General features: G+C 45.0%; 1 protein-coding gene across 2 annotated transcripts in view; it reads right to left on the reverse strand.

Moving 5' to 3' along the window:
• SLAMF1 (signaling lymphocytic activation molecule family member 1) overlaps positions 1 to 22786 on the reverse strand; it is a 35705-nt gene that overhangs the window by 8188 nt on the left and 4731 nt on the right. Inside the window, exons 2-5 of one of the 2 annotated variants that reach the window (XR_012918183.1) lie at positions 16132 to 16470; positions 13971 to 14255; positions 5062 to 5163; positions 585 to 1040 (exon numbers count right to left, since the gene is read on the reverse strand). Coding sequence is in view for 1 of the 2 variants with exons in the window: in XM_012749224.2 (XP_012604678.1) it covers positions 967 to 1040; positions 5062 to 5163; positions 13971 to 14255; positions 16132 to 16470 (800 nt within the window). In the remaining variant the exon portion in view is untranslated. The remainder of the gene's footprint in view (positions 1 to 584; positions 1041 to 5061; positions 5164 to 13970; positions 14256 to 16131; positions 16471 to 22786) is intronic. The other variant, XM_012749224.2, reaches the window with a different exon arrangement.

Here is a 22786-nt window from a genome sequence, read left to right on the forward strand (position 1 = left end):
TTACTTTTGGGACTCTCATCTGTTTAAATGGAGTTTGGTTGGGAGAGAGGATAAGGATGGGCTATGTAATAAACCCTCCAGGCCACTAGGGGACAGCAGAAATAAGAGCTTTGTCCAAAAACCTCCTGGCTCTCAGAAATGCATTTACAGTCATTTGATGCAATTTTCTAAGGTGCTAATCAAAGCTGTCTTTACCTTCACATGCTTTACTCCAGAATTTGCCTTCCCTCATCCCCCAAATGTCCAACGACCAGATTCTGGCCTATAAATCACCTAGAATTGCCTTCATGTCTGAAAAACTATAAAATCTTCACAGCTACAATCCTTTTAGCCTCCCTCTCTCTTCCTTCTATCTGCTCCTCAATTCCACCATGCCTCCAGTTTTGCCATCCCTCTCTTCTCAGTCCAACGACCATTCTATCACTGTCTCACGTTCTTCCCTCTGCAGTCTGCATATCATCTTCCATCTCTTCAACTGCACTGTAGCCAGGATTTTCAAGATCCTTCCTTCCTTGTCCCCTTTGTGCTTTGCAAATGCCTAAACTTGGATCAGTCCAACATGTCACACCATAGTTTTTCCAGACCTTCCCCTCTCTCATCAAGCCTGAACCCTTTTCCTTGGAAAAGAAAAGAGTTTGGTAATGTGGGACCATCATGTCCTAGAATGCCAGAGCTGGAAGGAGTTATACCTCATGTGTTTCCAGCTTCCTCATTTTTTTTTTTTTTTTTTTGCTATGAAGAAACAGATCACCAGTAGATTACACAGTGTTTTCCATTGTTTCAAATAATAAACAGTCCCATATGACACTGAAGTTTCATAACCTTCAAGAGAGCTCTTGTCCATGATTTCTGCTTCCCTACTTTGCTCTTCTCTAGAACTCATGAAAATCAGACATGCCAGGTGGACTGGCCAAGAATCCTACGGGAAACATGATAGGTTCATCTCAAAGAAAGTATAGAACTTACACCTGGTTTCTGGACTTGGGCATAGATAGTAAGGCTTTTTGCTTCTTTTGTTGGCTGGTAATGGTCCGTTTTACCTGGGGAAAAGAAACCAGAGTGGTTATCTCCATTTGGTGCCCAGTGTGAACGCCCTGCTCAGACCTGTCTGGTCTTCACTCTCCCTTGCATACCCATCTTCCCCAAGAATACCGTAGAAACAACGCACTGAGTCCCAACCACCCCGCACATTTGTCATATGATCTGGGGTTAGTTACTGGATTTCCCTAGGTCTATTTCCCTGTCTGTGAAATGGGATTTGAAACATTCACCTCACAAAGGCTATTGTGACAATTAAATGAGATGCCACTTGTAATGTGTTTAGAATAGTCCCTGGCACATAGTAAATGCCAGATGTTTTAGGTGTTGCTCTCATTGGTGTGGCATCAGTTATTTTAATCTCTCTGCTTGATGTGCATATCTGGTTTCCTAATAGGATTCTAAGTTCTTTGAGGGCAGGGCTAGTTATTTATACCTCTTTTGTATTTTCCCACTGCTAGCATGTTGCTTCCCTCACAGCTTTCTCACCTCCCTATTTCTGGGGGACTTGGTATGTGTGTGGAGCAGGGTGAGGGTGTGTAGGAGAGATGATCCACCTGGGACTATTTGGAAAACAAAGCAACAATATCATTCTGTTGCTCACCGTCTGGAAATTTTGCTAAGGGCCTAGGGTCTCTGGAAATGAATAAATTGCAGAACATTTTAATTTTTAGCCAGTTTAAAAAAATTTTTAAGTTATAGAAGTAGTTTATTCTCATCACAAAAATTAAAATTGTGTAGAAATGCATACAGTAAAAAGTATAAGTCCTCTTCCCCCATTAACCAACTCAATTTTATTTCCCAAAGTAACCATTTCAAAAGTTTGGTATATATCCTTGTAGACCAGCTCTGTGCAAAAGAACTTTCTGAGAGGATGAAATGTTTCATATCTGCACTGTCTAATACAGCCATAGCCACAGGTGGCTATCGAGTGCTTGAACTGTGACTGAATTTTTAATTGTACTTGATTCAAATTAATTTAGATTTAAAAAGCTACATGTGTTCGTGACTACTATTAATATATAGAACAGTGCATTTCTGGACATTTAGTATACTTACATAGATTTTTTTTTTACACACTCTATACACACTTCTCTATAACTTGACCTTTTCAGATAAAATGGGTTGGGGACATTTTCCATGCTAGCGCAGTGGATCTATCTTGTTCTTTCTAACATTGCATGGCACTCTGTGTGCATCATGCAGCAGTGGGGGTGCTGGGAAGGTGACAAACTGAAGCATGAACCCTATGAAGGGACTGTTGCAAAGTCCAGCAGAGGCAGTGGCGGCTTTCCCCACAGGAACTCGCAGTCTTTCGGGTAGACTTATTTTAACGCCAATAAATTCATCCTCTTAAAAAACTGGGAGCACGTCTCTGAGGAAATAGCACTTAGGAGCGGCACATTTTTGTTAGTGTATATGTGGTGAGCATGGCGGAATGTACTGCACAAGGGCGTGAACCTTGGGGAGAGAATGATGGGCAGCCACTGAAGAAGTTCAAAGGCTTCAAGGAAAGTCGATGTGATTTTCCTGTGTGAGTGTGGGCGTGGTGTGACTGGTCGTTGCAACTTCACTTGTTTGGTCAGGGTTGATCCTGACTGAAGAGAGAGAGAGAGAGAGAGAGAGAGAGAGAGAGTGTAAAATGGAGGGGTGGACTCAGGGGTGCTGAGAAGCAGTTATGGGTAGCAGAGGGGGTGCAAGGTAGTTCTATGAAATACACCCTTTCTGTTCCAACCCATGAGTGTCTGCAGAGTCAGACATGCCTGCCCAGCACTCTTCTAGGTGCTATATACAACCAGAGTCGAGAACAGACTCCAGTCCTCTAGGCCTGCAGTCCCCAAACCCTGGGCCGTGGACTGGCACCCGTCCCTGGCTTGTTAGGAATTGGGCCGCAAAGCAGGAGGTGAGCAGCAGGCGAGTGAGCAAAGCTTCCTCTGTATTCACAGCCACTCCCCATCCCTCGCCATCCCCTCCCGTCCCCCCGACTCCAGTCCGTGGAAAAACTGTCTTCCATGAAACTGGTTTCTGGTACCAAAAAGGTCGGGGACCACCACTCTAGGACTTTCAATCTTGTAGGTCAGCCCAGGCTGAAATTTAGACATGGGGGGGATTTAGATTTAAAAAGCTACAGATTTAAAAAGTCCTAAATGGTCAGATGGATGGAAAAAGTGGGGCTGATTGTTACTGCTCAAAAAGAGGATGAATTTATTGGATCAAGATAATTTAGTCTCACATTTTTTTTCCCCAGTGTAAAAACAGGTTTTCAGGAGTAAGCTCAATTCAGCTTAAAATCAGCAAAGTCTTAGGGTCTAACGAAAAAGGTCTTGGCCTTAGAATTAGGGCATCTGCATTCTAGTCATCATAAGCTATGTGGCATTGGACAAATCATGGCATCTCAGTGGGTTTCTTCTCTTACCATAACTGTGAAGTGAGGCTGTTTAATGTCCTTTTCAGCTCTTTCTTACTTGAAGCAAAGTTATTTTATATTACTATAACTTCAAGTACTTTAAACCTGCTCTAAGTACTGTTTCCAGATGTTGTCCAGTGCAGCCCTCTACTGGCCTAACGACTTAAACATTGGTGTTTGAATTCATCCCCATTAAGAGATTTGTCTATGTTTGCATATATGCACATATGTTTGCGTGCATGTGTGTATCTATCTTCCATCCCTCTGTGGAAGCCAGTGTGTTCAGTGCTTTCCATGTATGGACTCAGCAATCCCCACAAGAGTACCGTGAAGTGCTGAATATTATCCCCATTTTGCAGATGAGAGGTTAAGTCATTTGTTTGGTCACGTAGCTTGTCAGTGACAAGGTCTGCTTTTGACTCTAATGCCAAAGCCCATGTTCTTAACCAGTGTATTCTCTTGGACATGAAATTCCCAGAGAGCCAATTTCAAAACCTTCAGAGTCAGGCTGCATTCTGGAGACGATACCATTAGAAGCTGCCAACGGAGTCTCTCGAGCAAAGTTCTGTGGTGGGTATAGCAACTCAATATAAATTTTAGGGGAAGCTGGTAGGGAATGGTGGTGGGATGGGACCACCATCCCCTTCGGAGCACAACCGTGTGACCAGCAGGGTGTAGTTCAGGCAAGAGCATGGGCTGGGATCCCAGCACCCTTGCTGCATGGGTTGATGTGGGTAAGTTAAGCCCAGTTTTCCCATCCCTGGCATCTCACCATTTCCTTATAGTACAAGCCAAGTCTGACTGCCCCACCCCCGCCCCTTGGGCTGTCAGCATGATTTCGGTCTGAATTACCCAGCTAACTCTTAGATGGAGGAAATGAGACAAAAGTAGGCAGCTGTGCTAAGATCTAGGTGTTTTTTTCTATAAGCAAAAACCAACCCCAGAGTGCTGAGGTAAGGGCTTTTCTGAGAAGGCTGCGTGTGGATGACACTGACCTACTTGAGGATGAGATCAATCATGGGCTTGGTGGCGTGAGGAGCAGGCTCTGTCCTCACGGTGAGAACGCTGTCCGGAGCACCTGCCCTGCTCTTATTCTGACTGCGGCGGGGGTTGGCAGTCGGTGTGGCTGAGGGGAGCATGTTGCCCTGAGACATTGAATCATGGGACCACTGGGAGGAGAGGCCAAGACTGCAGGGGAATAATTGGACCTTTTTGGTTTCATTCTTCCCTGACTGATTTTTTTGAACGAGATCCAAAAATTCTCTGAATTCAGCTCCCGGTGAAGCCTCTGTTAAGCCTCTTGTCTGGACCCCACGGGCATCGTGCACAGACTTCTATTGCAGTGCTAGTCACACTGAATTACACTTATCTGAATAATGTCTCCCACGTTAGACACCTGTGGCCCCTTCTCTCTATTCCCAAAGCCTGGTAGAGAGGATCAAGATATGTCGAGGTAGACCGAATTGAGCAAGTTCTCAGGATGTGTTTATTTGGTGTTTTTGCAAAGGCGGCCCCGTGCAGAAAGCCACAGTCTTGAGAACGAGTCTGCTCACAGGGAGAGGCGCCTGCTTACCACAGAGAGCCCGAGGAGAATCTCCTTACTGTCAGACACCTACCTCTTCTTTTAAACAGCAGTATAACCACTTCGAGAATCATGACGACACCAATGACACCCCCTAAGAACAGCCCAGCATACAGTCCCCACTGGGGACTTGGTTCTGAAAAAAAACAAGGTCAAAGGACAATCTCAAAAGCACTGTGAGTTTAAAAACATCCCGCACAGAAGTAGGACGAGTGAGCCTCAAGTTCTATTTCTACATTCTTTCCCCAGGGAGATTTCTTTTCACCGTTTTAGAGATCTGCTTTAGACCACTGAAGATTTCCATATTTGCTTAATTTCCATAAAGATTTTTCTATCCAAAATGCTTTATTTTTACCTCAACTACCACATGTCTAAGATTAAACTTATCTGCATCTCTCCTAAGTCAACCTCTCTGCCCGGTTTCCCTATTTTAGAATGTCTAATGCCGTCCTGTATCCGTTTTGGGTAAACAGAACATGCTGGCTCCTCGCGCTGCCACTGCGCATCCACGCTATTCTCATGAGACACTGAGGGGAAGGAAGAGCTGCTTTTCTTTTTTAAAAATAAACATAATAGTGCTATTATTGCTCTTCCATGCAAATAACTGTGTTGAACCCACCAGACCTGAACCGAAAGGAAAGCATTTAGCTTTTCCTCTCAATCGTTCTTGTGCTTAAGATTAGTCCTACAGTACAAATCACCCAGGCTCAAAACAACTTTTACTGCTTTTTCTCCTTTTCTTTCTATGCCAAATATTTTGGGGCCAGGAGCAACACTTTGGAAAGCAGTCAGTGAGACCTATTGCCTCAGTAAATAAGACATTTAGCTCAATAAGATAATAATAGACAATTATTGAACACTTACAATGGGCCAAACATTTTTTAGTGCATCATGTGTACTAATGTATTGAATCCTCACAACAATCTTACAAGGAAGGTACACTCACTATTACAATTTCATGGATAAGGAAGCAGGCATGAAGACCCTCACAAACTAGCGCTTGGTCTAGGACTGGAAATGTGGCTGAATACTGAAGACAGACTTCTTGGAGAGTTTCAGAGATCTATGGGCTTGAGCAAAGTTGCACCAGGGTGATGAACAGTGGGGTCTGACATAAAGAACTAGGGTTCTAAGTAAAGTAATAGCACTAAGTTTCTAAAGAGTGTAATACCAGGTGTTAACATTAATGTGTTAGGGTAAATTATAAGGATGATTGTGGAGTAAGCCTGCGTGTAGTTGAACCTGGGATGGATTTATTGGGAGGAAATTGAAAGGAAGGAAGAGGTGGGTTACAAAGGAACAGAGTGATCACAGACACAATTCAGATGTTTACAGAGTTGACCAAAGATATGGACTGAAGTCTCAATGAATTCATAAAAGACATCCCAGCAAGATCCAAGTGGGCCTCCAACATGGTATCTAAGCAGAAGTTGCCTTCTGGATTTGAAAAGATTCTTTTTCTTCCTAGGCCTTTCACATATCAAGTCATCTTAAGGAATCTTATTGAACTTTGTGAATGCCTTAATTATAGATTCTCTTTCCCAGATTAAACATGTTTTAACTCTGCCAGATACCAGCTTCAACAGTCATATGATTTGATTGAAAAGTTAGGGGCAAGCAGAGAGCTCTAAAAAGACTCCTGAATTTGCATAAAGCACGAAATTTGGAATCACTACTGAGGCTGGAGGTGCCCTGTGAGCAGCTCCACCCTGAATGACCACTCTAAATGGCTCATGATCTCTGAGACGCTGCAACACCAGGGACTCATGGAGAAACCCCCCGAAACAGGGCCAGCAGCCTAATCTTTGTGCCTCATCAGCCTATGGAATCGATGCAGCAAATTGTTACAAGTAGCACTTATTATTTTGAGACTATTTCCTCTTTCTTCTATTATAGGTATTTTGGGAACATCTAAAACAATAGTTGATTTGAGAACAAAACCTCAACCATTTGTATACTCTTAAAAGACAATATTTCCCCCAAATTTTATTTGAGTTTTTTTAAAAAATGAAGCCAATAAACAAGGTAATGTCTCTAAAACTGGAAAATAATAGGTGACAAAGTTGCATCAGTAACACCTGTTGAGTTACTGGCGTTCTCCTCTTCCCTCGTGCCTGACGTTGACAGTTCTGCTGCCCACTGGCCCACATGGACTATTAATAACAATGACTGGGGCACATCACTGAGCATCTGAGGATGTGATATAACATCAGCCCTCTCTGTCTTTTCCAGGGCATCAGGAGGATGAAACCAATCTGTGACATTTGTTCTATGACAGAAATGACCAGCTTCTGCCAGCCCAGCTAGATCTGAGAGACAACTTGACCACAGTGCAGAAAGATATTCCATACTGGAATTTTTTGGATACAAATATGAACCATAGACTTTTTTTTTTAACCTTAAAGGAAGTATAGTATAGTGCTTACTTCACCCAACCAATTAATTTTATGTTGAGGAAACTGAGACTCAGACCAGTGTACCTGGAGTCATAGAAAAAGTTGGTGGCAAAGCTGGTTGACGTGAAAACTATAGCTTTTGCAGTTTGTGTTTTAGCCTCTGGAGACAGGGCCTCCATCAGGAAGGCAGTGGCAGGCTGTGATGCCCAGCGTCCTTGAGTCAAAAGCCCTCTGAGCAGACAACTCATCCTTCCCCACCTTCTACCCAACATGTGCCCATTCCTGGCCCCAGGCTCCACCCCATACTCTCCTTCCCCCTGCCCCTTCTGCTGTCCACCGTGCCTGCCTGGCCTTGACATCCAGACCAATCTTACTTCCTCTGTGTCACCTTTCCTGACAACCTAGTTCTTATTCTTCCCTCTCCTTGGGACTCCTGCAGCACCTGTGGTTTGTGTCATGTATCTTAGAACTTGAGTTTGGGCAGCATTATCTTTGCTATGGAGACCATTTTCAGTGGTGGAACTGGGAACTGGAAAGATGGATTCATTCTGGGTCTACCACTGGATTCTGGCCATGTGACCTCAGATAGGCTACTTGTACACTCTGTGGCTTCAGTTTCTTCATCTTAAAAATGACCATAGCAATAAGTTCACAGAGTGGCTCCAAGGAACCAATATTGTAATGTATGGAAAGTGCCCAGAGCAATGCCTGGAATCCTCATGTGGTCAATAAATACCAACTGCTTCCACAAGCCTCAATTCCCCAAATAGCTATTGGGTTCTAGAAGGCCAGAGACCATCTCTTATACTTCTTCTGCAGCTCTCTTTCCACTTGGTACATATTAGGTCCTCAGTAAATTCTTGTTGGTTGATGGGAAGGACAAGAAGATAGGTTTGATGTCAAGTCCAAAAGAATTTCTTCACTGATGTCAAGAGATGCTTCAGCCCCACATAGTCCTTTGTTTATGATCTAGTTTCCCTAACTGCAGAGCAGACCCAAGTATTTTTATACTCGGTGCTCATCCATTTGTTGCTATTCTCTAATTATGGTATTTATATGAAAACTAAACATCAGAGATCCTCTATGCCCTTAGGGATTTAGATAAATATGGACAAAATGTTACTGTTAAAGCATATTGGGGTCAGGCTGCCCATAATTTCGATAATTTCTGGGAAGAATTTCCTTGTGGTTCTCTAAGTCTTTGTTCCTGTAGCCCCACTTGCTCTACTATGTGCTGTGTTGGGTGCAAGGTTCAGTTCCTCCATTAGGAAGGAGTTCCACAAACAAACAAAAATAAAGAAACAAAGTCAAAAATACCCTACACCAAGAATTTTGTGGGTTTAAATCCTCTACTTAAGATTGAAGGGTCGCAGCGCACAGATTCCTATTGCCTGTGAACCAGGCAACTTTCACCACTGGACAGGCTCAGACTCTCTCTTTCTCTTCCTATTTCTGTACAAGCAACATCTTTCCCTTTCCCATGCAGAACACCCAGATCCTTTAGGGGGGTCTCACCTTCTGGCTTCTAGCATTTATTAAGGTACTATCCTAAACAAATACTGTTCCCTTCCAAAGAGGAATTCTAGAAGCAGTTTCTTTAATATGATGATATATTCCCATCTAGTGAATTGTAGAATCCCACCGTGACTGTAAATTTCACGAAGGTAAGCCCTGTACCTTATTCTCTCTTTTGTATCCCCCACTCCACTTGGTACAATATAGGGCGGGAGGACATTCAAAATGCACTTGATGAACTAAATTGGATTAAATTGGAGTCCATAAGAATGGATCTGGGAGAAGACTGTCAGGTACCCTCTTGTTAAAAGTTAACAGAGTGCTAAATGTAAGAAGTTCTCAGAAGGAGTGAAGGGTCACTTTCTGAAAGGCTCGAGGCAGGAGTGGAGAAGAGCAGGGGTGACCTACTTGGCTTATGCTTTATCATAACAAAAGGGAGCCAGGAGGCACGTGTGTGTCTGTGCTCTCAACACATCACCTGTGCTCCCATTTCAAACCACCATTTCCTGTGGCAGAAACTCCAGCTCTTCCTCTTTTTTTTTCCACAGTCATGTCATGAGGCCTTTCCGGATGGTGATGCTTGGAAATCAGGCGAAGGGTGTCTTGGGGCCCACAGCCCCTTTCTCCTTCACCCACAAAGAAACGCTACTGGAACACTCTTGAACCAGACCTTTGAGACTTCCCCCCCGCTGGAGCCTCTTAGAAATAGCCGAGTGGGCTGGTTGAGGGCTCCCACGCTATTTAGGAAGAGTACTTTGCACGGGTCTCAGCCCCGTGGCTCTCCCCTCTACTGGCTGCGGTTTAAACGTGGTAACTTGGCATGTCGCCCGCCACCAAAGGAAAAAGCCGGAGGGCCTTTCTTGTCTCTGAAAGGCTGTTGCCACAGAAACACAGAAGCCTCTCTGCCTCCTCTAGCCCTCAAATCTTTTTTATTTATTTATTTTTTTTTAAGGGAAGATAAAGAAGAAAACAAAAAGGAATCTGAGAAACAAATGCAGCTCACCCAGGAGCTACTGAGATGTTAAGGTAACGGTCTGAGAGCCCCGGATCTCTTTCCTGCCTTTCATGTGGTTCTGTCAGCCAGGCTGCCGGGGTGCTGCGCGTCTCCTTGAAGAAGACAGCCATCTTCAAGAGATACTTTCTTGTTGGTGGCAGTTGTCGCTCAGCTGGGGGTGGGGAGAGGATGCTCAAGAACCATATACTAATCTAAGGTCCGGGGCCATCCAAGTAAACATTTTTTACAGAGCTCACAGTTTCCAGAAAAATTTCTCACCTCCGCCTGAACCACCCAGCATTGCAATGGGGAGGCTACGAGTTGTGCACCCAGGACTGTTGCTCCCATGCTTTCATGGTGACACAAGCCTTGTCCAGGCGCACAGCTGCCCAGCTGGGGACTCCATCTCTCAGCTTCCCTTGTAGCAGGCGTGGCCATGTGACAAGGCTCTGGCCCATGAGACATGCCCAGGTTTCATGCTTCCACCCCTGTTGTTAGGCTGGCTGGATTGGGAAGACCACGGAGAGGGACCTCCCTCTGCAGGGGGCTTCTAGGTGGCTCTGTAACAGTGGGAGCTCCCTGCTTGAGGAAATGGCCTTGTTAGAAAAGGGGAGCTCGCGGGCAGGTGTCAGCCTTTTCTTCCACTGAACTAATTCAGACATGCTGAGCCAGCTTTTTGCTAATCTTTTGAAAAAAGATCTTCTTTTCAAGATGAGCATCCAGGGGCATTCCCTTTTCGTTCAATTATTGAAGGTGATGTCTTGATCATTCTGGCACAGACATAGCTATTTCAGAATACAGTCGGGCAAGGACGGCAGCCAGTCCCACGCCGTCCAGGGTTGACCCACATCAGCAGGCCTCACGCGACCTAGCCAGAGTGCTTTGTAGCGCCCTGGGACTGGGACTTTGCAATAAAGATGCTTCATTATAATAGACATTAAAGTGTTTCTTACTACAAAACACTGAAATGGCAGTTGGAACAAGGACAAATATGTGATCCAGAGCCTGGACAAACGTCACTTAAAGAAAATGATTTCGAGGAACAAATGTGTTTTTGCACGGGTTGTTTCATTTGAGTCCTGTCAAGAGATGGTGCTGACATCACATTGCATTTGGTCTCATCACATCATTAGCCATGAAGAGTTTTTCGTTGTCGAAAATGAAAAACGTCTTAAAATCACCATCCTGGTAATAGATGCTGACGTGACCTCTAATAAACCCTCAAACCTCACCATTTCATCCCAGGGCTGGGATTTCCCTTTGCATGCGTGTGAAAAAAGTCTTTGTTAACTCACGGTTCCTGCTTTGGCTCAGAGCTCATCATCTCTTGATGGATTACTGCAATAATGTCCTCACGTAACTAGTTTCTCTTTCTCCTGCCTCTTCCCTGACTCAGTCTTTTCTCTACACCATTGAATTTCCTCTTTGAAAGGCAGAACTGATGGTGTCCCTCCTCTACCTAAAACTCTTTATTAGTTCCCGTCACTTGTAGGAGAATACAGAACAAGACCCAGCTGTGTCTGTTTTTCCCTCTGCCAGGAATGTCTTTCATCAGCTTGCGTAATTTCCATTTATTTTTAATTCCTGGCTTGTGTCACATGCTCTGTGATGTTCTCTCCGATCCCCTGAGACGGTGTTAATCATTCCCTCTTCTTTGTTACCTTGTACCTACATGTGTTTTGCACCTGTCACACTGTGTAATCTAGGATAATTATTTACTTGTAGAACTATCTTCTTCCTTAAGGAGAAGAATCACATCTTTTTTATCTTTGTGTACTCAGCACCTAGCACAGTGTTGGGATATAGTGGGGCTTCAGCAAATGTTTTGTCATATTAAGTGCAGTGTTTTCAGAATTAGTAGTATTCATTTGCAAAACTAAATCCATGGGCTGGGCATGGTGGCTCATGCCTGTAATCCTAGCACTCTGGGAGGCCAAGGTGGATAGATCGCTCAAGGTCAGGAATTCGAGTTCAAAACCAGCCTGAGCAAGAGTGAGACCCCCGTCTCTACTGTAAATAGAAAGAAATTAATTGGCCATCTAAAAATATATATAGAAAAATTAGCCAGGCATGGTGGTACATGCCTATAGTCCCAGCTACTCGGGAGGCTGAGGCAGGGGGATTGCTTGAGCCCAGGAGTCTGAGGTTGCTGTGAGCTAGGCTGACGCCACGACGCTCTAGCCTGGGCAACAGAGTGAGACTGTGTCTCAAAAATAAAATAAAATAAAACCTAAGTCAATGGCCTAATAAAGCTCTGTTTTCAGTATTTAGGCAACCTGGGATGCTGGGAATGGCATGCTACAAACCAGCTGTGTGATCTGGTGCTGAGACAGTGTGGTCCCCATCCCTGGGGACAGTGCGGGGCACGTGGGGGAGAATCTCTATTTGTGGCACAGGTTGAATTGTGTTCCCCCAGATTTATGTATTGATGTCCTTAGAATGTGACCTTATTTGGAGCTAAGTTTCTAACAGAGGCAATCAAGTTCAAATGAGGTCATTGGGGTGGTGTTATGGGCTGAATCGTCTCACCACAAAATTCATATGTTGAAGGCCTAACCCCCATTCTCTCAGAATGTGACTGTATTTGGAGATAGGATCTTTAAAGAGATGATTAAGTTAAAATGAGGCCATTAGAGTGGGCCCTAATCTAATCTCACTAGTGTCCTTTTAAGAAGAGGAAATTTGGACCCACAAAGAGACACTGGGCAGCGTGGGAAAGCAGCCCGACAGATCCAGTAAGTGGACAGGGGGGCGACCCTTGCCGTGAAATGGCTGGGAGAGGCGATATCAGTGTGTCAGGGTCATCAGAGAACTGCCAGGTACAGCCTGAAGGCCAGGTGGGATTTTCCCCCCTGGCAGTGCATCTGGGAATACTCCAGGGGAGTCTCTGTGTCAGGAGGTGCTATGTGGAAGGGCATAACTTGTCTGGATTCCCCCGTCACCTCATCCATGGCCATGTGGGAAAGCCCTCCACATGAACACCACGGCTGCTGTGGGAAGGAGTTTCTCTGGAATGACTCCTGCTTCCCCTCAGTGGATGCGGACTGCAGAATGTCAGGGCATAAGCAATGCCTTGCAAGGCCAGCACCCTGGTCCTTCTGTCCCCGAACCCGTCTGAGTCTGGGCACAAGATCTGTTGGTGAAAAGGACCAGTGTTCTATCCTGTATCCAACTGGTTAGATGTGTGTACTTTATCAGTTCTCTCTTCTTTTTGGTAACAGAATAATGATGCTTTTCTTTATAGAGAAAGAGCAGTCAGATGACCTAGGTTTAGGTGCTAACTCCAATATTTACAAGTTAAAGAAACTCGAGGAGGGTACTTAAATGCTATGAACGTCACTTTCCTCATCTGCATCATGATGGTAATAATAACACCTATCCAGCAAGGTTATTGTGAGGATCAGAAGAGATTCTACTGTTGTAGGTACATGGCCAATAGTAAAATGCTATCCAATTTATAATTATTCCTCAAGCTTCTGAGTCCAGGTCTTAGTTCCACCTATCTCTGACTCCCCTGGCCCTCTGACCTGCTGTGGGATTCTCAGTCTGTTCCATAAAATGAGGCTCTTCATCATATCCTGTGTTTCATGATTGAGCAAATGTTTCATATCTGATCTCAAAGATCACATGTCATGTCTATTCCCAATTTCCTACAGGGTAGGTGATCAATAAATACTATTGGTGGTGTAGAACTGTCCCACCCTTAGTGGAGCATGCACTTGAGAGTCAGGACCTGCCACCTGCACTCCTCACCCAGCCACCCTCGTAGGCTGGTGCCAAGGCAGGAGGCAGAGAGGGTCATGCCTTGGAGACCTGGCTTCTGGGTCTGGCTCCATCACTTCCTGTTGGTTTTCTCAACTGTGAACTGGGCATAACAATGCAAGAGTGCACTCACTGAACGCACACAGGTGGCTTTTGCAGACTATAAGTGTTGTCACCAAGGTGAATGCCATGGCTGGGGAAGCAGAGCAGTTGGCTCAAGTGGAAGCTGAGCCTATACTCACTGAGTGGCACACTAGCCACCACTAGCACACTCACCCAAGGGTCCTAGGCTGCATCTGGACCACGGGATGATGGCCTTGGAGCTGTTGCTGATGGGGTTGCTCGCAGTGCAGATGTAGGTGCTGTCGGCATGCTGGGGGCCGAGGGTGATGGACAGGAGGTGGGAGCTGTTGGCTGGGCTCAGAGGGTGAGTGTCCACCTCCTCGCTCCAGCTGTAAGCCACGCCGTCCCCTTTCTCCACCGTGCAGGCCAGCGTCAAGGTGCAGGTCCCATTGTCTTGGGTCTGGTTTAACACTTTAATTTCTGGAGTGGAGACCTGCTCTGTCAGGAGGGGGAGAAAGGGACCCATTACTAAAAGGAACCCCTGGGAATCCTCACTTGACCTTATTGTTAGAACAAGAATGGCATCCCACCCCCCAGGGGGCTTCAGTGTGATTTATTTCTAGTGGGGAACTATTGCTTCACACTGTCCCTCACTCCCTCTTTCTAAGACCACCTCAGGATGAAGTAGAGAAGAATTTTTGTTTCAGTCCCCTTCTACCAATACCGTTAGGGCTCCACTTGCTCTTCCTGCTGTTCTTGATCTAGGTTATTGTTCTCAGTGGAGTTTGCTGTCAACTAACCCCCATGGATTTTAATTGGCTTAGATTATTACCTCCTCGACCTAAAAGAATGACTTTTTAGTAGTGGGATTTCATCTATAGTATGGTGTGTGTGCGTCTGAGATAGGGATAGGTTCTCAATTATAGTTGTAGGCCCCATCAGTCTATCCCACCCTAATGCCATGGAACAGGCAAGATAAAAAGGAAAGTCTTGTTAATTTAGCACTTACTATAGGACAAGCACAGTGATGGACTTTCACATCCATCATCTTCTTCAACCTTTTTGACAATTATAACTCTAGTTGTAATTATTCCCATTTTATAGATGAGGAAACTGAGTCCCAGAGAAGTGGAATGTCTTATATAATGTCACATAGCATCTAAGTGGTCAAGTTGAGTTCTGAACCTGGGTCTATCTAACTCCAAAATCCAGCCTCTTTCTTTGACTTGAGAAAAACGCCATGGTTGCAGAGACCACATTTCCAAAGTAAGAATTGGATCACAAGATGTGACAAGGGCAGTAAACTTATAGAAACAGAAGTATTGAATGGATGCCATCTACCCTGTTTTGAAAATCGCATCCCGTGCAGCCTCCATGCTCTTGGCAGTCTTGCCTCCGAGACACTGCTGGAGTGATCAGGACTGCCTGGTGCCTGGCAGAGGGCTGTGGGAATTCTGCACTCACTGTTTGCAGGAAAGAGAATGCTAACGGGGATGGGGGTGGATCAGAGAGGGTGTTGCTGTCTCCCCTCCAGATAGCTGAGGACTTCAAAGAAATGCTGAGTAGTTGCAAATCCCTGTCTCATCCTGAGATATAAGGAAGCCATTCTGAAGAAGCAGGAGAACCCCACATGGCTGTCAGGATTCCTGGGAATTCAGGTGAGTATCTGGGCCTAAGAAACACAAACCCTGGGTATCTTCAAGAGGGCCTGGCAGTCAAAGAGGCTTGAAAGAGCACTGGCCTTGGGTTCACATGCACCGAGGTCCTAGTTTAAGTACTGCAACTAAGCAACTTTATAACCAGAGCCTTTGTTTAAATGAGAAAAAAGGTCCTTTCCCACCAGGTGAACATGATCCTCTGCCAGGACGCAGGGCTTGGTGAGTGGTGTGTGGGCAGAATCGCAGCTCTCTTTACCCAGAACCCCCAGTGCAGTGAACCACCTACACAAATGTGTATGAACATGTGCAAACCACTTCTTTCTGAATTCCAGTATCCTCATCTATGGGAGGGGTTAGGTTTGATCATTGATATGCAAACTTTTTAAAAATCAGAAAAAAAAAGTCTTGTTTTCAAATAAAATCTTATTTGCAGACCAAGACTCTCGGGGCTACAGGCTGTTCAGCCCACATGTGGGTAAGAGGAACCAATCCCTACCAAGCAGCTGCCACCAATGAGCAATGTGGCGTGGGGGGTGGGGGGAGGTTCGCCAACCTCTAAGACCCCTTCCCTGAAGCACAGTTTAAATACCCCTAAACTAGGTCATCTTCAAGTTGCTTCCAATTCTGAATAGCTCTGCTTTTAAGAGAGGCCTCAATTCCTAGACAAGGGACCATCTTAGCCCTCCAGTGTGGACAGGAGAAGCCACCATTATTACCATAAAGCTTCAGCTGCAGGCAAAAGTGCTGAACGGAATCGTTTTTCTCCAGGGTCATAGAGTACCATCCCTCGTCCTCCTTCCTGCTGTCCAGGATCTCCAGCTGCAGGTCTTCCCGGTAAAACTTGTAGCGATCCTTTAGGAAACGTGGGGGGCCTCCTTTCGATGGATCGAGAGACACTATTTTCGTCTTGACGCTGCTTTCTGGTGATGTTGCCACCGTGACAATGATGTGGATGCTTTTGTTCATGCTTTTACTTATTCCTTTCTGCGTCAGGGGCAGCAACACATTCCTCCCCAGCTGGCGGAGGATCTTTGGGCAGTTCATCACGCCCGTGCCTGTGGGAGGGAGGAGAAGCGAGCCCCTTACTGTGGAGGTCTCTAGACCACATGGTGTCTGTGGATCAGGAGTGACACACTGCAGGCTCTCCCTTTTCCTCCCGGGCTATCCCCGGGGGTGCTTAGTAGTTTATAAGGACTGCCATGAAAGCCCCCATTATACTCTGAGTATTTCAACAATCTCAAGAGAAATCCTAAAATTACTTAGGATAGAGATGTATAGACTAGCTGGAACACCAGGTTTCTATCAACTCGGATTTATAATGAAGGAGCCTAAAGCACAGAGAAGTTGAATGCATTCCCTAAAGTCACATAACTGCCAAGCGGCAGAGCCAGGCCAGAATCCAGGTCCGCCACTCCCTCTATCAGGGCTCTCGCCATCCTTGAATACATAGGATGAAGGACGGAGAATAACTGAAAATGGTTCTGCACTCTCGTGCCCAGGGCACCGAGGTTACAGAAGCATCACTTTGGATAATGAGGAAAACAGAAAAGTCTGAGGGACGTGAAGTCAGGCGGGTGGTAAAAGCCCAGGGTTCAAACTGTGGAATCCTAGCCCTCTAAAACACCCTGAAACAGTTAATAATGTTGAGGGTGAGATATTATTTTATTTCTCTTTTTTCAAAAAAGCTGAGCCAACAAGAAAAAAAAAAAAAGACACGATAAACCAAAAACCTTTCAAACCACTATAAGGGATCCTGCTGCTGATTATTTAACACCTCCCTGTTCCCCAAACCCACAACCTGCTTTTCTCTTTCCTCTCTCAGCCGATGACCTCGCTTTGTGTTTCGCTGAAAAAAAATAATAGAAGCAACCAAAAGAGAGCTTCCATCGATCACCACCACCAAACCAGACCATCCGCCTGGGTGGAGGGTCTATGCTCCCATTTAAGGCCAGCCTCTTCCTTCATGGAGCACTCACCTACTTCTAGGCTTTGTTTCTGCAACTGCCTCTGCCCCTCTGCATTATTCGTGTTCTGTGGGTTAATTCCATCAACACACAACATGAGAATATGTAATTTCCCTCATATTAAAAATCTGTCCCCTGAATTTTAATCCATCCCAGGTCCATCTCCAATTGCCCCCACACCCCCAATTTCTCTGTTTTCCTTTATAGCAAAGTCCTTTAATCTGTGTTTATACTTTCTGTTCCCACTTCCTTACCCGTTTTTCCTCGTACCCACTCTAAACAGGAGCTCTTCCCTACCACTCACCAGAGCCATCTTTGTCAAGGTCACTGTCTCCTCCACTAAGCCAAGTCAAAGTCCTTTTTCCTACTTGCTTTCTCATGAGCACTTAACATAGTTTATCACTCTCTCCTTGAAATGCTGTTTTCATCTGGCTCTTGGAAGACCCACACTCTCCTGCTTTTTCTCCTATTCCATTGGCTTCCCCTTCTCAGTGTCCTTGGAGGGAGACTTCTGCTCTTCCAGACCTCTAAATATTGGAGCATTCCACTACTCAGATTTTTTTTCCCTTCCCCATCCACCTTTATCCAGTTGCACAGTTTGACCTATTTCTAAAAATGCTTACAGAATTACATGTCTCCCCCAACTCTTCACTGTACTCCTGACTGCTTACACAGAGCAGTACGTGGAGGTCTAAAGGGCATCTGAAACTTAGCACATGAACTGTTGGTTTCAAAACATCTTCTGCAAACATTACATTTCACCTGATTTTTCAGGCCAAAACATTGGAATCATCCTTGACTCCTTTCTTTCTCACATACTCCTCGCTCAGGTTGACAGCAGATCCTGTTGGCTCTGACCACAGAATATGTCTGGCATCTGAGCCCTTTGCACCCTCCCTGTTTCCACTACCATCCTCACAGGCCTGGAGACTGCCATTGTCCTCCTGCATCTGTACAGTGGACATCTCTTAAAACCATGTCTGGTTTTGTCTCTCGCCTGCCTTTAAACCTCTAGGGCATTCTAGCACCTGTAGAATAAAATTCGTGGTCCCTTGATGTGGCTTCGAAGGCCCTGCACGCCCAGTCCCTTGCACAGCTCCGCCTCCGTTTCCTGCCCTCGCTACTTCACTCACTGCACTACGGCCACACTGGCTCCTGGCTGCTCTGTGAGCCCCCCAAGAGCATTCCCATCCCAGAGCTCTTGTATTGGCTGTTCCTCTCTATGGAAAATCTCTTCCCTTCCATACCTGGATGACTCCGTCCCTCATTTTATTTTAGGTTTCTGCTCCAGAAGTATCTCCTCTAAGAGACCTCCTCTGACCATCTATCTAAAAGAGCCTCTGCCTTCTTATCGCACTCATCACTGCCTGATGTTATATTTGTTTATTTTATTTTTGTCTCTCCCACTAGAATGCAAACCTCTCAAGAGGAAGAACTTCATTTTGTTCACTGTTTTGATCCCAGGACCTACAGCAGTGCTTGGCACATAGGAGGCTTTTAATAAGTATCTGTTCAACTTATGAATGCTGAAAACCATATTTGCCTAACATGTACATAACTGAACTTAACCTTAAGCTAGTGTTGATAAAGGAAGGAGCTTTATCTGTGACTCAGAGAGAGCATAGATTGTTCTAATCGATAAGAAAGACAGAAGAATAAGATAAAACCATCTGCTTAAGTAATGTGGTTAACTGAAGAGACCTCTCCATAATTGATTCGTGGTTAAGATGAGCTATTGGAAAATAAGATACACTAGCCAAAATATTCTAGACACCCAAATACTCAGAAATCCCAATACTGTCCAGTAAAGGGCCCAGCTAATAGTAGGCTAGAGATTCAGTGATTAGGGAAAAAGAAAAAGTAGTCTACCTGGGCTAATATTAGGATTACAGTGGTCAAAACTCATCATTGTTAAGGAAAAGTTAGAAAGGCAATTAAGATTTTGTTCTTTTAAATATTGCTCATATATCAACCCTTAAGAGTGTTCTGTCTGCTACTTAATTAGATGAGTTTGTGTTTGCGGTTGTTTTTACACAGATACATTGAGAAGCGTGTTGGACTTTCTTCCAGCTATACTTATAAATGCTTGACTGTCCATATAATGCGGCTCCTCTGGGGGCCACACACCCGAACTGTAGACACAATACCCAAGAGAGTAACCTCTTGAATCCTGAACCTAAACTTCTGTATATAAAGACATGAGAAGCTGGGCGCAGTGGCTCACGCCTGTAATCCTAGCACTCTGGGAGGCTGAGGTGGGCGGATCGCTTGAGGTCAGGAGTTCAGAACCAGCCTGAGCAAGAGTGAGACCCCCGTCTCTACTAAATATAGAAAGAAATTAATTGGCTGACTAAAAATATATAGAAAAAATCAGCTGGGCATGGTGGCACATGCCTGTAGTCCAGCTACCTCGGAGGCTGAGGCAGAAAGATCGCTTGAGCCCAGGAGTTTGAGGTTGCTGTGAGCGAGGTTGATGCCATGGGACTCTAGCCCAGGCAACAGAGTGAGACTGTATCTCAAAAAAAAAAAAAAAAAAAAAGACATGGCAGCAAATTTAGAGCCATAAGTGCAAGTATGAACACCTGAACTTGTGTACAAAAAGTTGTATGTAAGCACATGCACATTTTTGTGAAAATATATCCATAAATGTCATCTCTCAAGGGGATCTGAGATTTAAAACAAGATTAAAAATTGCTATCATACCATTGATTTTTTTTTAGATCAACTTTGATATGGAGAAAAAAAAGAAGAGAAATCGTTCCCAATTTTAGACTATAACCTTTCACCTTCCCAAATGTCTCCCATGCACCCCTCTCCACACCTAACCCTGCAGACTCTCTGCGCCATGGTTGCTTTCAGAACTTGGAATTGGTGGGGGGAGGGGGGAAGAGCGGATATGGAGTAAGGTAGTGAGCAGGCAAAACGTAAAAAATAAAAGAAAGGAAATAGGAGGGAAAAGAGGAAACGAAAAAGGAGAGGGGCAGATGAGTAAAGGCTGAGTGGTGAGTGCACACACGGTCATGGGGTGTGGAACCAAAGCTTCATTGGGAAGAGACCCTCACACCTCTCACCCACATGAAGAACGATGACGAACACCTGTGTGTGAGTGGCCGCGTCTGAGGGTTACTTGAGATCATCCCCACCTAAGCACAAGTGGAAACATAAGTGGGGGCTTTACAGTGGTTCATAAAACCCTTCATGTGGAGTGCCTGCCCCTGAAACATCCCACTGCCTGATGAGTGTTTTCCAGCGGGTCTGTGATTCAGTCTGCCCTTGTTTACTGAAAGAGACTGGGAGGAAACATTTGTAGCTGTCAACACCAACTCACTTTCCTTCAGGGGTGATTCTACTTCGAAAAGCCAGTGATTCACATGGGCCCATGCATTTCATGGGCCTAAAAATTGTAGGATTTAGACAACCTTTTCACAAGATGGGATTCCACCCAAGGAAAACCCTTTTTAATTTGTTTTTTTTTTTGCCCAGCCCTGACACTTTCTCATATGCTTTTAGCATCTTCTTATGACATGTCTTTAAGGTAGAGAAGAGACAGAAATTATTATTGGCTCCACAGTTCTTATGGCAAATTTAGGCCCAGAAAGAAAAGATAACTTGCCTAATGCTGCTTTTTAAACTGTGGCCCCAGCAGTCAGTGGAACTTTATTCCTATTTCATGTCTTACACTCTGCACACTTACACCCTTCCCTACCCTGAAATCCTATAACCACCCTGTATTTGCCTGGCTAACTCCTTCCATCCATTTCAACAGCTCTTCCTTAGGGAAGACTCCCGTGACCCCTAGCTTAGGTTAGGCTCTCCTGCCATGTGCTTCCAATGCACTTGGCATCCCTCCTTCATGTCACTCATCACGTTTTTAAGTCTGGTTCAATGCCTGTCATCCTTGCCCAAGTATAAGCTTCTAAGAGTAGGGACTGTGTTTTATTCTGCTGTATCCCTAACACCCACCTGGAACGTAGTAGGAGATCAGTAAATCCTTACTGCCCAAGTGAATGAATAAAAAGGCATGGGATGAGGCCGGGCGCGGTGGCTCACGCCTGTAATCCTAGCACTCTGGGAGGCCGAGGCGGGCGGATTGCTCGAGGTCAGGAGTTCGAAACCAGCCTGAGCAAGAGCGAGACCCCGTCTCTACTATAAATAGAAAGAAATTAATTGGCCAACTAATATATATAGAAAAAATTATCTGGGCATGGTGGCGCATGCCTGTAGTCCCAGCTACTTGGGAGGCTGAGGCAGCAGGATTGCTTGAGCCCGGGAGTTTGAGGTTGCTGTGAGCTAGGCTGATGCCATGGCACTCACTCTAGCCTGGGCAACAAAGAGAGACTCTGTCTCAAAAAAAAAAAAAGGCATGGGATGAATGAGTGCATGAGTGAACAAAATGACACTTGCATCAATTTACCTCTCCATTTGCACCTCCATCCTGAATGCTCTTTTTCAAGCCCCATAAAAATCCAACCTACCAGACCTATATATTTAGAGCTTTTTAGGTTTTTAATATTTATTTTTATTAATTTTATCTCAAATGTGCACAGTAGATAGATGTTCTGGGTCAGAGTCAGATTTCTTCTTAAACGACTCAGAGTAAATAGTAAATGCTTTGGACTCCCTTTGCCCTGGATGATGCAATGAGAGTGAGGTCAGTTGTCCTTGGTGGCCAACCAGATACTCCACAGGAAAGATTATTTCCCCTGCTTATCAGGGAAAATTTAGGGAAGACTGCCCTGACTCCTAGCCTAGGTTAGGCTTTCCTGCCATGTGCTTCCAACGCACTTTGCGTCTCTCCTTCGTATCACTCATCACGTTTTTAAGTCTGGTTCAATGCCTGTCGTCCTTGCTCAATTATAAGCTTCCAAGAGTAGGGACAGGAAGGCAACTGTCCCCTTCCCTTCCTTAAAGATTTCCTCCTTACGCCAACACTTTGGTAGGTAAATAAAATCTCCCCAGGATCCTGATAATCCCTGGCATCTCTCAGCTTTTATGACAAGTCCTAGGACTTGTCTGCAAGTTCTGTGGGCTCATCCCTTCTTGCATGCTGCATGCTGATGGCACACGCTTATGCTGGCCTGCTTGGGAAGCTAGAGGCTTCCTGGCACCTTTGGGGCTCGCCCTAGCGACCTTGTCCAGGCTGTAACCATTTGGCCCTCTCAGGAACAGAGAAGTTTTATTATTCTTTTGGATCAAAGCACTTATCTATAGACATGATTACAGATCTAATTCTCATGGTATGTAAAAAGTCTCAGGAAGCCAGCGCTTTTTATGAGGACACTGAGAAATCCAGAGAAGTATTATCTCCCCACTCTCTTTATCCTTAAGTCTCTGATTTCTTCTTCTCTGCCGTTTTCTTAAATTGATACTTTCTTAAATACATACTTTGAGGGTACATGTGATAATT

Source organism: Microcebus murinus, chromosome 2 (genome assembly GCF_040939455.1).
Source record: "Microcebus murinus isolate Inina chromosome 2, M.murinus_Inina_mat1.0, whole genome shotgun sequence".
NCBI lineage: Eukaryota > Metazoa > Chordata > Mammalia > Primates > Cheirogaleidae > Microcebus > Microcebus murinus.